This window comes from Neltuma alba, unplaced genomic scaffold (genome assembly GCF_004799145.2).
Source record: "Neltuma alba isolate B1F8T4 unplaced genomic scaffold, ASM479914v2 tig00013015_pilon, whole genome shotgun sequence".
Lineage (NCBI taxonomy): Eukaryota > Viridiplantae > Streptophyta > Magnoliopsida > Fabales > Fabaceae > Neltuma > Neltuma alba.
Genome location: NW_021637363.1, coordinates 1 through 12,256, shown reverse-complemented (window position 1 = coordinate 12,256; position 12,256 = coordinate 1). Strand labels below are relative to the sequence as shown.

Sequence of the window (12,256 nt, the reverse complement as noted above, 5' to 3'; positions counted from 1 at the left end):
TATGAATTTGCCTAATCCCATATAATAAGCAACTACTCATGCTAAATACTATTTTAATAATTTTTTTAATTGCAATCCCAATCCCAATTTCTCATTTTCAATACTTCATACCAAATAGGATCTTTGTCTCCTATCTTTTTCCAGAATATTCATATTGATTGTAAAGGGGTTTCTACCAAAAAATAATTTCAATTATCTAATGCACATAATTGAAGATGATAGTTTAGAGAGATAAACATATAATTGTGATAACTAAGCAATTTAACTAATTTTTTTAATATCTCTAAATTAGTTATCTAAGCGTTATATTAAGGAGAAGGTGGTATATATATATACACGCACTGGCTTGTGGTTTTAAAGATTAAGTGAATTCTCCAAATGAGAGGCAAAGAAAAAAATAAATTCTTTACGTTTAAAGCTGACAGTGCTTTAATAAGAAAGAATACCTGTGCCTTAAAAAAAAAAAAAAAAACTCACGAAACAATGAGGTCTAGGTGTTTCACGAACGCATGACGTCTACCAATGTGAAGAAAGTGAGATAAGGCTTAGCGGGATGAATGTGGGAACTTGGAAGGGTCGTGTTGAAGATCGAGGAACGTGCAATGTGACTGGTCTCAAGCATTACCTCTAAATTAGGATGCGTTAGACACAAGGAGAACAAGATCATGACTCAGAAAGCTCATAAATTACAATACGTTTTCCAATTTCTTTGTTTACTTTTCATTAGCACGTGCTCTTTTCTTCTTTTTCACTCCATTGTAGTTATAAAGTCCACAGCATTTCACCATTCCATGCAATTCTATTTGTTGTTAACCCACAACTAGCGTTCACGAAAGTGGGGTAAGGGATGCCGAGCTCCGTTCATTTGGTGGAAGTCAAATAATATTGCGATTTCCTGCATCTCTCTGCGGCATGCCTCGCATCACATTTCGTCCCAATAATTAGCCATATCTTCTAATTATGTTGAGCTTTTGCTCAGTATTTAAACCGGCGAGAGTAGGACTTATTTGGAGCTGCGAACAATAAGTACTAGATAAAATATTAGGAGCTGCGAACAATAAGTACTAGATAAAACTTTTTTTACATACTTATTCCTTTCGTTTCTTGTTAAAGCAATATAGTATTTCATTATGTAGATCAAAAAGTTAGTTAAGGACAATAAATAGGTAAAAATTAGAAGTTCTTTCTCCAAAATATCCTTATTTATGGGGGACTATAAAAAATAGAATAAGAAAATTATTATAATAAAGGAAATTATGAACGAGTGAGAATGTGTGATGAAGAGAGATGGTGGTTTGGAAAATGAGATAATAAATATATTAAATATTAAAATAAGTAATTAATGGAGATAAAATAGAAAATTTGCTACAAAAATTTAAGACAACTTGCAAAATGCAAATGTTACTTATATTTAGAGATAACAAGAGGATGGTAGTTGTTGCTTATAAAAAGAAGGGAAAATTCCAAAAAAGGTCCTTGGAATATAGGAAATTTCCGATTGGGTCCTGGAATTTTAAAAATGACAGAAAGGGTAGTGACCCAATTTGTCATTTGTGAAATTAAGATGAATTGACAATTTTGCCCTTGGTTAAGCAAAAGTGAGTAGTTATTCTCTAAACAAATCTAGGCAATGCTTACACTGTTCTAGTAATTACAAGATTAGTTGTAGTTAATAATAAGGTAGCTGACTATAAAAAGTGAGTAGTTATTCTTTACACAAATTAGGTAATGCTTACATTGTTTTAGTGATTACAAAATTAGTTGTAATTAATAACAAAACACCTGACTATGAAAAAAGTGAATAGTTATTCGCTACACGAATCTAGGTAACACCTAAACCCTTATAGTGATTCCTGAAATCACTATAGTGAATGAATACAAATGAGGGTAAAGTTGTCAATTCTTCTTGATTTACAAATGATAGATTGGGTCACTGACCTTTTCTGTTATTTTCGAAATTCCAGGACTCAATTTGGAATTTTCTATATTCCAAGGATCTTTTTGGCATTTTTTCTAAAAAGGACGTAAGAAGTATTTTTTATTTTATAAATTGCGATTAAAAAATTATTTACAAGTTATTTTTGACAAACCCGTGCACATAAAAATTACCTTTGCTGAAAGGCACGCATGACCAGCAACTTGCATGTTGCTTGCTTCATTTTCAAGTGAGCCGTAAGAATCAACCTAGTTCGTGGATCGTGGATTCCGCTGTACTTAACTTTTCTTCCCCCTCCCCCCCCCTTTGGGATAAGATGATGTACTTAACTTTAAATTTAACGAAATAAGTAACTTTAAATTTATTGAGATAAAGAAAAAATATTTAAATCATTGAGATCAACTTAGAATATAGAATGTAAAAGAACACCGCCCACTTGTTCTCATAGACTTGTCTAATGCATCTAGCCAGGTTTACACATTAACTAAAAATAATTTAATTAGTTAGATCTTATTTTATATATTTTTGGGTGCCGATTTTTTTAATATTCCTTATAGAACCTAATTATTGAGTTGGTTTTAGTCTTAAATATAAAACGTATTTTCATATTTATTAATTTTTTTATATAACCCTTATTGATACTCTTTTAAATATAATCAAGTAGGACAAGGAGTGAGAATATTAAGAAAATATTATGGTATTTTAAAAAAATATCAAATTTTTTATAATTAACTAATTTACATAATTTTTTTAAATCTAAACAAATTAGTTAAGTAGATCTTATATTAAGAAACATATTAGTAACATTAAAGCAATACTTAAAAATCTTTACTTGTTTTTAATGCAATAACCATCTTGAATTAAAACACTACTTAAAAATTGTAAAGTTTATCTGTAAGAAAACTAGATACTCATCTGGAAAAAAAAGGTATAGCATATTGTTTCAAAAATTATTCATAAAAATAAAAAAATTAAACATAAATTAGTCCTATAAATTAAGTGATTGAAAGCATTCGTATAAGAATTCTTGTGAGTTGGTACTTGGGCTTTAGGTTTTTTAGGTCCGCTAGATTTTTGGAAATTTAAACCTCTGTAAGTTGGGCTCTCGCTGCCATGACTTCGCCTGCAAAGGTGGAAAAAAAATTAACCCCACCCCCTAAATAAAACCTCTCTCCCCCTTAAAAGCCAACATTAAACAAGAAATGGCACAGGTAAGAAAAATACTTAGATCTTTGTTTGGGGAAAAAAAAAATTAGATCAAATTCTTTATATTTATTATGTCAAATTTTCTAATCATGCATAGTCCTATCTGGGACACACATGGCCTTGGGGGTCTAGAACACATGAAAATATTATCAAATACTATCTTTAATCGTTAATATAAGAGTTAATTAATTAAATAGATTAAAAAAATTAATTAAATTAATTATTTGTAATAAATAGATATTATCTTTCATAAAATATCCTTACTAATAAAATGTATTAACTAAAACCATTATTATTACAATAACTATTTTGAAAAAAAATGAACAAATACAAAAAAAATAAATAAATTAAAATTTTACATTTAAAACTAAAATAAAAATCAAATGAGCTTATATTAAAAATTGAGGTAATATTTTGGTATCACAAGAGCTAAAAATTCCAATCTTTCTTCTCAATAATTCCCGCAAGCAACGGGCTATCCTCTGACCCCCAGGTATTCGTTAGTTACCCCTCAGTTTGTGATGCGTTCAAAATGGTCAAGTCATGTTCGGAAGCGATTTATCCCCGCAATTGTTGTCTCATTTCAAGGGGGCATTGTGAATGCAATAAACATAAAAAACGGAGCATTCGAAAATCACATTGTAATGGGCAACTTTTAAAGCCGGCTTCTTGCCTCACCAATACTGTCAATTGAAGTGTAAAGAATGAATTTACAGCTTCCAACGCGACGCAGCTTTTTCGTGTTAAATTGCTCATGAAATGACATTATTCGATCTGTAGATATCCACAACTAAAGCTAGGTCGGATTATGAGCCTCAATATCAACATGCTTAATACCAGGAACAAGATTCTGGATTTCCTGCTCCAACCTATCAACTTCACTTCCTAATGCTGTAACTATTTCCGTACCTGCCGCAACTCAAAATTGTAAGCATTTAGTTACTACATGATCAACATGCCAGTAACAGGGGTCATGGATAATGTAATACCATAGTCTGACAAAAACTTCAGCTGGCTAGCCTGATCCTTCTGTGCAGCAACCTCATCGAACTGTGAATATAATTTCATCAATTTTGGAACCAGGGGTATTGCCAAATAAGCATGGTCAATAGAAAGAAATGCATGCTAATTCTTCTTTCATTGTAGACGAAATACATAATGCTTTGAACAACAATGGATGGAAACTAGATTAAGCATGGCCTTGAGAGCCAGGTCATGTCCTACATGACTTGATATCATTAGATAAGTTTTCATACAGGTTAGGTGTCAATTTGAAGGTAATTTTGGAATTTAGACAGCCATCAGAACTATCCTCGTTATTTGTTACATATCAAATGTGACACCTAAGCATTGTTATAAAATTTAGGATTATTTTTTCAATGCATTATCCACTGTGTATAAAGAACTCAACACTTTACTTAGAGAAACCGAAAAAGGGAAGGGGGGATTGGGGGAGCTGAAGAAGAAATGACTGAGAGAGCTCAATACAGCTTTGGCTAATGCCAAAGACGGCCATCCCCATAACAAACATGCATCTACTTATTTGGGCAATGTAAATGCACATTAACATGAGCATAATATTCACTTATTCCTGCTTGATTAATATGTAATAAAATGCAAAATTAAGCAGATAACAACGTTATTAGTGACAATTTGACAGCACATCATAGAAAAGATTTAGATGAAGATAAGGGAGTGAAGATCAACCTTTCTAGCCCACTCATCACGTCCAGTACTGACGAGATAATTTCGCACCACCATCTCCCCGTTAAAATCTGTTCAACACAACTAAGATCATCAAAATCATAATGCCTAAACACAATTATTACTTGTAGAAACCACATCACTTGAATTTAACATGTTTATGGATGTAAACATCATGATTTGAATTTAATATATACAAGTTCAACTCAGATGCTGAAGCTGGAAAAGCATAAAAGAATGATACCAAGAATAAAGGAACAACTGAAAAATTAGAACAAACTGTACCAAATACTAACTGCAAGAAGCATGCTGTCACATACAAACATAATGAAGAATATACAGGACTTCTTTAACGTCAATAGCTGCCAAAAACATGCAGGGCAGGTTTGAAATAATAAAATCTACACTTATATTGACAATATCAAGACAAGGAAATGAGTAACTACAAGGATATGAAGCATAACCTATTTCTGCTTTAAACCTGAAGAATCCAGGCCCAATAACTTCACTTTTGCAATCATAGATGGCATCTACAACCTAAAGCATACAAACCTGGCAAAAGTCAAAGGAATGACACATTGACTCATTAAACAACCATCTTCTATTTCAACAAAAATGTATCACACTCATACCGGGTCATTTTTCAAAAAATGAAGCACTTTCTGCATATCATGGTCATCCATCGCTCTACCTATCAAAGCATGGCGATTTCTTTGGATAAGAAATATGGCCACCTGTATAGATCAGCAAGAAACAGGACAAAATTATATATCAGTCCAATGCTCTATAACTCAAGTCACTATTACAATATGCAGTCTTCTGATCCCTATTTACCAATCCCAGTAGGTTGCCAACTATGATTGATCCTATAGGATCATAAATGGCATTTCCAGTAGTATTCACTGCAACCAATGATGCCCCAGCAATGGCAAGGCCGGTTACTGCAGCACCATCCTGCAAATTTGATATCTCAAATATAAGAAGAGTCAACAAGGAGACAGAACAGCTTCTTCATTGTGTTGTATTAGAAACTACATAGATGAAAGAATTCAAGTTGATGGCACATTGGAGAGGAGAAATACAAGTATTAGCAACACATTAAACTATTTACAAACTTTTTCTGAAGCACAATAGCTAGAGCAGAACATGTTTTCTTCATGATGGGGATAATGGAAGCTTAACTGTTATAGATCATCAAGCAATTAAACAAATATAATGGCCTATTTTTATTTAATTATTTCTCCAGAAAAATAGTCTCAATATATTTGATAAGCATAATATGCCACTCAAAACTCTGATTTCCTTATTTTCTCCTGATTTCAAGTTTTTCCTTTTTGAACCCAAGTAACAGGAACGTGTCACAGAAGCTAATAATTAAAAATGCAGTAAGTTACCTCCGTCATTACAGCAACAGAAGTAGGATCATGACCACGCCAAACATAGTCTCTCACTTTCATCCCTTCTGCAGCTGCACCTTCCTTGACAGCTTTTATGGCAACAATAAGAGAGGCGCCTAACCAAAATATAAACTTTAAAAGAGAGAAAGGAACAGAAAATAAAACAGAGAACACAGTAGATCAAATTAAAATGAATATACCAGTACCTTCAATGAGAAATGAACCACCTATCACCAAAGCTGCAAGCTGCATGTTCTCAGGGGGCTGAAAAGAAAACTCACAGATTCATACATTATTTATGAAATATGTGCTAAGAAGAAAGAAAAGGTCATAAATTAAAGTTGCAGATTAAGAAGTGAAAATTACAAGATTTAATCTGATCAAATACCTGAGCGATCCACAAGTTTTGAATCCCATGAACAACAGTAGCACCAGAACCAAGGCAAAATATTCCAACAGCAGATATTAAAGACCAAACAAATCTTTCCTTGGAATAGCCGTAACTGTAGAAACACAATATATCATTTTGCAACATTAACTAAAGATGAAATAAATGTCACTGGTCAGCTGTGCAAATAAATTGCCGGTATGTACATGATGCATCTTGTGACATTGCGGCATATAAACTTAAGTCATGTTTAATTTGTAACAATTATGCAGCTAATAAGTACAATTCACTGAATGACTAGGTTCAATAGCTATTCTTGGTTTCATGCATTCCCTCATGCGTTCCATACAGGATAACTTGGTAGTATACAGCATGTGGATATACAGGTACTGAATGCATGTGCAGTCACACATGAGCTAAGAGATGGGAAACTGGCAAATGTGATTAAGAATGTGCAACTCACGGATGAATAGCATCAGGTGCACGCCTTGAACTACTAAGACCATAAGCAAGCAGTGCCTACAATGTGTCAACAATTAGTTTCTCTGGAGCCAATATACAATAAAACAATTTAAAATCCAAGGTAAGTTTACGCCAATCAATTTATTATACAAAATGCAACAAAATACCTGGTTTGCAAAATCTGCAATTGAGTGCACAACTTCAGCAAACATAACATGGCTAGAGGAAGCTAACCAAACTCCAAACTTGAGAGAAAAGACAAGAAAGTTACACCACAATGCAGTTGTTACAGCCCGCTGACTAAAGAAATGAAGAAACAACAAAAAAGATAAGAAATATTAGCTGTTGGTCGAAAGAAAAAAAGATTATCTAACATACGCGAATCAAGGACATGCCATTGTGTTATGCTGCAAGCTCCAAGGATCGAAGCAAAATTTCTAAGTCAAACTCATTGAAACAAGTCAACGCCGAAATGAGGAAGAGTTAAGCATAGTTAAACCTGTGGCGATCATTGAAATCAATCTTCTTAAATTGTTTTGCCCTTGTAAAAAAACCTACAAAAGATAAACCAAACCAAAGATTTTAGAAATGGGCGAAGGAACTCGAGAACCATATATAGTAATTAAAAAAAAAAATCTTACTCCGATGCAACGAATACTGAGGATAATGGGGAGGATTTAAGTGACGATGGCCATCCAACCCAAGAAAGCCAAGCAAAGCGAATCGTCTTGAAGTTGCCGCCGTCGGAAAATTGCCTCGTAACAGTAAAGAGGAACCAGATGGGGCTTGGGCGATACTGCTATCACTTGTTTGTGGTAGTTGATGTTGAGAGGTGTGAAATAATAAAAGCTGTGAGAAATTAGCGGAACGAAGTGAACATTTGACGATGGGGATGGATTGAAAAGTGTGTTGCTGTGAGCGGCTAAAACGATGCCGAAGAAGGAGGTATGATGTTCGCATGAATGCTCGCAACTGTATCTATCGATACAAATTCTGTGTCTCCGAAAATTTTCAAGCTGAAGAAGAAAAATAGACAAGTATGAAAACGAAAAAGGAAAGAAACGATAAGCAGATTAGGGTTTCAGGTTTTGTAGATGAGAATGAAGCACAGAGATGGAGGGAGAAGGATGCCGAGTTGAAAACTTGGAAAATGGCCTACTGGACTGCTCCATGGCTTCTCTTCCTCCTCCCTCCCTCACGGTCTTCAAACGGGGCTTTGGAAATTAATTAAAAATAAATCATTCAGTACGTTTTAATTTAAAGCAAATCACTTGACACAAAACTTATGTAACCATCAACCATGCAACAAAGTATCTTTTAAGTGTATATTATATGGAAATATTTTCAGGTTTGCAAATAATTGATGATAAATTACACAAACTTAAATAAAAGTTGTACCCATTGGGCATCAACTATTAACTAAATTTCATATAACTTTAGACAACAAATTTGTAATAGAAAATTTTTTAGTAATTTTTTTTTCATTTTCCTCCCAAAATGTTATCTCTAAAAAACTTTTTTTTTTATGTAACATTGTAACTTAATATATCCTCAAATTATTTTGGACCTGGAAACTAATTTCTGTTAGATATAGTTAAAACTCTTCCAATAAGTAGATTTTATTTTTCAGGATTTAAATTTATATTCTTCCTATGAGATTGAGACCCCTTATCATCTCAATTATAACTTTATTAGCATGTTTATCTTAATGTTGTTTTTTTTTTTGGTGAATTATCTTAATGTTGTTTTATGAAAATGGTAGAGGGGTACTAAAAGAAAAAGAAGAGAGATTCCAGAGGATCTAGATCCATTAATTAAGGATAGAAATAAAAAAAATTAAAAATACTATAATTTTATTAAAACTATCTGCTCCCGTTTTTAATATAGTAGTAAGAGCTAATTTGACATTTAATTTAGTTTTAATTATAGGATTTTAATTCAGTTTATCTCTCATATTTATTCATTTTTTTAAAGTAATATTTATAGTAGTTAATTAGTTATACATGTAAGTTTCATCAAGTTGTAATTTTAGCTAATAAACATTATTAGTAAGAGTATTTTAGAAAAGACAACACTTATTTATTACAAATAATTTACTTAACTAATTTTTTTAATCCACTCAAATTAGTTAACTAGTTCTTATACTGAGAATAGGAATAATATTTTATTAATAAGTGTTGACTTAATTTCATTTTATGAAAATAACTTAGAGAATGATTTTTAGCAAAGGCTTAAAATGACAAAATTTAGATTAAATTGCTTATAACCATTAGATTGAGTTAATATGTAAATTTATAAGTTTTACATTTGTATTTCTATATGAAAATTTATAAATTTTCAATTTAATACATTTTTAACATGTGATAATGAGTTACAATCTTAGAAATTAGTAATGATTAATTACAAACCTCACTTTTTTTGGGGCCAATCTCGCTTTTTTTTTTTTCAAAAACAAGAAAAAGCAAATAAAAGTGAAATAGACCAGGGGCCTATCAAAGACTTTTGGCTTAGCATGTATTTGGTCTAGTTTGACCTGACTTGCTTCAAAATTAAAAAAAGTCTGATCTGATCTGTTTATTTATCTTAATTTTTAATTTTTATTTTATACTTATATCTAATCTTATTTCAAATTTTAATATGTACTTATAACTTGTTTTCAATAATATTAATTGTAATTAAAATTTAAACTATTACTTATAACATTAAAATTTAAATAAAAAATAATTATTATGTAGTATGCATATTTTATTTTTTTATTAGTCTATGTATTTTTTACTATACATTTTAAAAATACAAGTTTTTTTTAACAGGTTTAAGTCAGGTCAGGCTTTTATACATATTAGACTCAGACTGAAAAAAAAAAACCATAATAAATTATAGGCTAAGTTTAGACCAACTTGTCCTATTTCACCCCTAAAAGCAAACCAATTTGCAATGTGAAATAGTTCGTATTGTCGAGGTCACGAGGGTACATATAATGATGAAATATTGGGTTGAGAAAAATGTTGACTTGGAAAAGTGGGTAATGTTCCCCTGATCTCATTCCTCATCATCACCTCACCACAATATATTACCCTCCAATTCCCACTTTCAACAACAACGAAAGCCGGACAGGAGCTTCCATTCCGAGGCATTTTTTTCCCGTTACTCTCTCATTTGGTTCCTGCTTTTTCCTCTCTTCTCTCTTTCTCCCCACTTGCTCTTACCCTTCCTCTTCATTTCTTCCCCTGTGGAGGTATCTGGCTTCGTTTCTGGCTTTTTGTGCAGATCAAGACAAAACCTTGCTGCTATTCTATCAATCCCCTGCGCTGCTTCTGTTCGTTCAAGTTCTTCCTTCGTCCCGGTGTTTCCTCTTTTATTGCCCTTATGTCCGTATTCAAAACGAATCTATAGTGGGTCGTTTAATTAACGGCGATTGAAGTTGTGGGTATTGTCTTTTTCGCTGCTTTATAGCTAGTTAATCTGATTATTGTTAAATGAGTACTTATTCTGTAAACTCAGCAATATCGATTGTTTGGCAGAGTTCTTTAATTAACTAAGTGTGTCCATCATAGTTAGTTCTAGCTTTGTCTCCCTCTATTTTATTGTATTGGCTAAATTTTTACTGTATCTAGTAATGGAGCACGCTTCAAACAGGATGTTTGCTTTTCTGTGATGGAATGTCTGCCCATCTGCAAAGGAAAGAGAAATCACTTGAAGATTGAGTTGAAACTTAAATTGTGATAAGTAAATTGATCCGACTTGATGTCAAGGTTCAATGCTGGCGTGTGATAATTATCTGTGGTTCTCTGGTTCTGTTTGTTTCCATGCCCATTATTGGATGCTAACCTTGTTTCAGCATTTCTTTCCTTTTTGACCTTAAATTTTGATATAATCCATTTTTAGAAGAAAAAATAATGGGATGAAATATTACATCTCACTTTATGAATGTGATTAACGTTATATTTCCCTATGATGCCATGTAGTGTGCACACCATAATGCAGTTAACTACCTATATGTGTTTTTCAAACATAAAAAGTGCTCTCCATAGTTTGTGACTGGGTTTTTACCCCCCTTCTATTTTCTTTAATAAATCTTTCTGCCATTTCTAAAGGTGTTTTCCGGGTCTTTCTATACTATGGATGGTATTCATGGGAGTGATTCTCGTATGCACATGAGTGATGCACAACATTCGATGCATGTGCCCTATGTGCCAGAAAACGAACAACATGGATTGGACCATATGAGTGATGGAAATAGGATGGAGGACAATAACAACTGTGGTGATGCTAATGTCAGCAGACATGAGAGTGTAGAAGGAGAAGTTTCCAACCCTGGAAATGTCACTGATGATCATGGTGCGATAATTGAACAAGCTAGTGGTGACCAGCTCACATTGTCTTTTCAAGGCCAGGTTTATGTATTTGACTGTGTGTCGCCGGAAAAGGTGCATTAACCTAACTGACTTTCTTTGTGTTTTTACTGTGTTCTTACATACTATGCAGGGTTCAACTATTTATTGATATATCTTTCATAAAAATAATGAGGCAAAGTGAAGTATTTTGATTTAATTATTTAAAATGTTTCATATGAGAGGATTTCCACATTATTACGCCCTAAACTCTTAATTGAGGATGCTTGAGTTTAGAATTAGATGAATTAATAAAATTGCAGCCAAGTAGATTAATTAGTTTCTACTTCTGAATCCACACCTATTCACTTTGGCAAATATAGCTATAATATGTTATAGTGGACAGCTATGGACAATGAAAAGAGAGGGGTCTATATGCACTATTCATTTCAGCCTGTTGTCTATGCATGCTTATTTTCTCAATTTTCCCTTGCTAAAACTATCTGTTGATCATGGATTAAGTACAATCCTGCAAGAAATGTTGATTGGTCTTCTTTATTGCGTAGGTATGGACATGCAATGCATCTCAATTTGCAGCTATTTTAATGTGGAGAATTTTATCTTAATATGATATAACATGTTTTATGACATATAGATGTAGTAAAATACTGTTTCGAAGGGTGAATGTGGTGTCTGATAATCCATGATCTGTTCTTGACCTACTAATAACGGGCTATTGCCTCCCTGATTTAAAAGGCTAAAGGAAATGATTTCTGATAATCCTTAGGTTTCACTTCAGGTTCAAGCTGTGCTGCTACTATTGGGAGGCCGT

General features: G+C 32.8%; 2 protein-coding genes across 2 annotated transcripts; one reads left to right on the top strand and one right to left on the bottom strand.

The window, feature by feature from the left end:
* Nucleotides 1-3,876: 3,876 nt before the first annotated feature.
* Nucleotides 3,877-8,290, bottom strand: LOC114733562 (metal tolerance protein C4-like). The gene is made up of 13 exons (XM_028921033.1): nt 7,735-8,290; nt 7,593-7,647; nt 7,261-7,393; nt 7,095-7,150; nt 6,632-6,746; nt 6,450-6,507; nt 6,241-6,359; nt 5,681-5,800; nt 5,479-5,580; nt 5,311-5,383; nt 4,850-4,917; nt 4,132-4,192; nt 3,877-4,051 (listed from the first exon to the last, which is right to left on the bottom strand). The coding sequence occupies exons 1-13, from the start codon at nt 8,051-8,053 to the stop codon at nt 3,939-3,941; spliced, it is 1,392 nt and encodes a 463-aa protein (XP_028776866.1). The 5' UTR covers nt 8,054-8,290; the 3' UTR covers nt 3,877-3,938.
* Nucleotides 8,291-11,211: 2,921 nt separating this feature from the next.
* On the top strand, nt 11,212-11,520 carry LOC114733569 (GATA transcription factor 28-like; the record flags this gene model as incomplete). The annotated part of the gene is made up of 1 exon (XM_028921039.1): nt 11,212-11,520. A coding segment is annotated over exon 1 (309 nt), but the record flags the coding sequence as incomplete, so codon positions are not given.
* Nucleotides 11,521-12,256: the final 736 nt, after the last annotated feature.

Bases quoted from the DNA above. Each gene is read 5' to 3' on its own strand.
- LOC114733562 (XM_028921033.1), bottom strand. From the start codon at position 8,053: ATGCGAACATCATACCTCCTTCTTCGGCATCGTTTTAGCCGCTCACAG. The intron at 6,360-6,449 runs GTACTGGTATAT...TATTTTGGTTAG, and splicing joins TGGTTCATTTCTCATTGAAG to GCGCCTCTCTTATTGTTGCC. The intron at 4,193-4,849 runs GTTGATCTTCAC...TTATATTCACAG, and splicing joins GTGATGAGTGGGCTAGAAAG to TTCGATGAGGTTGCTGCACA.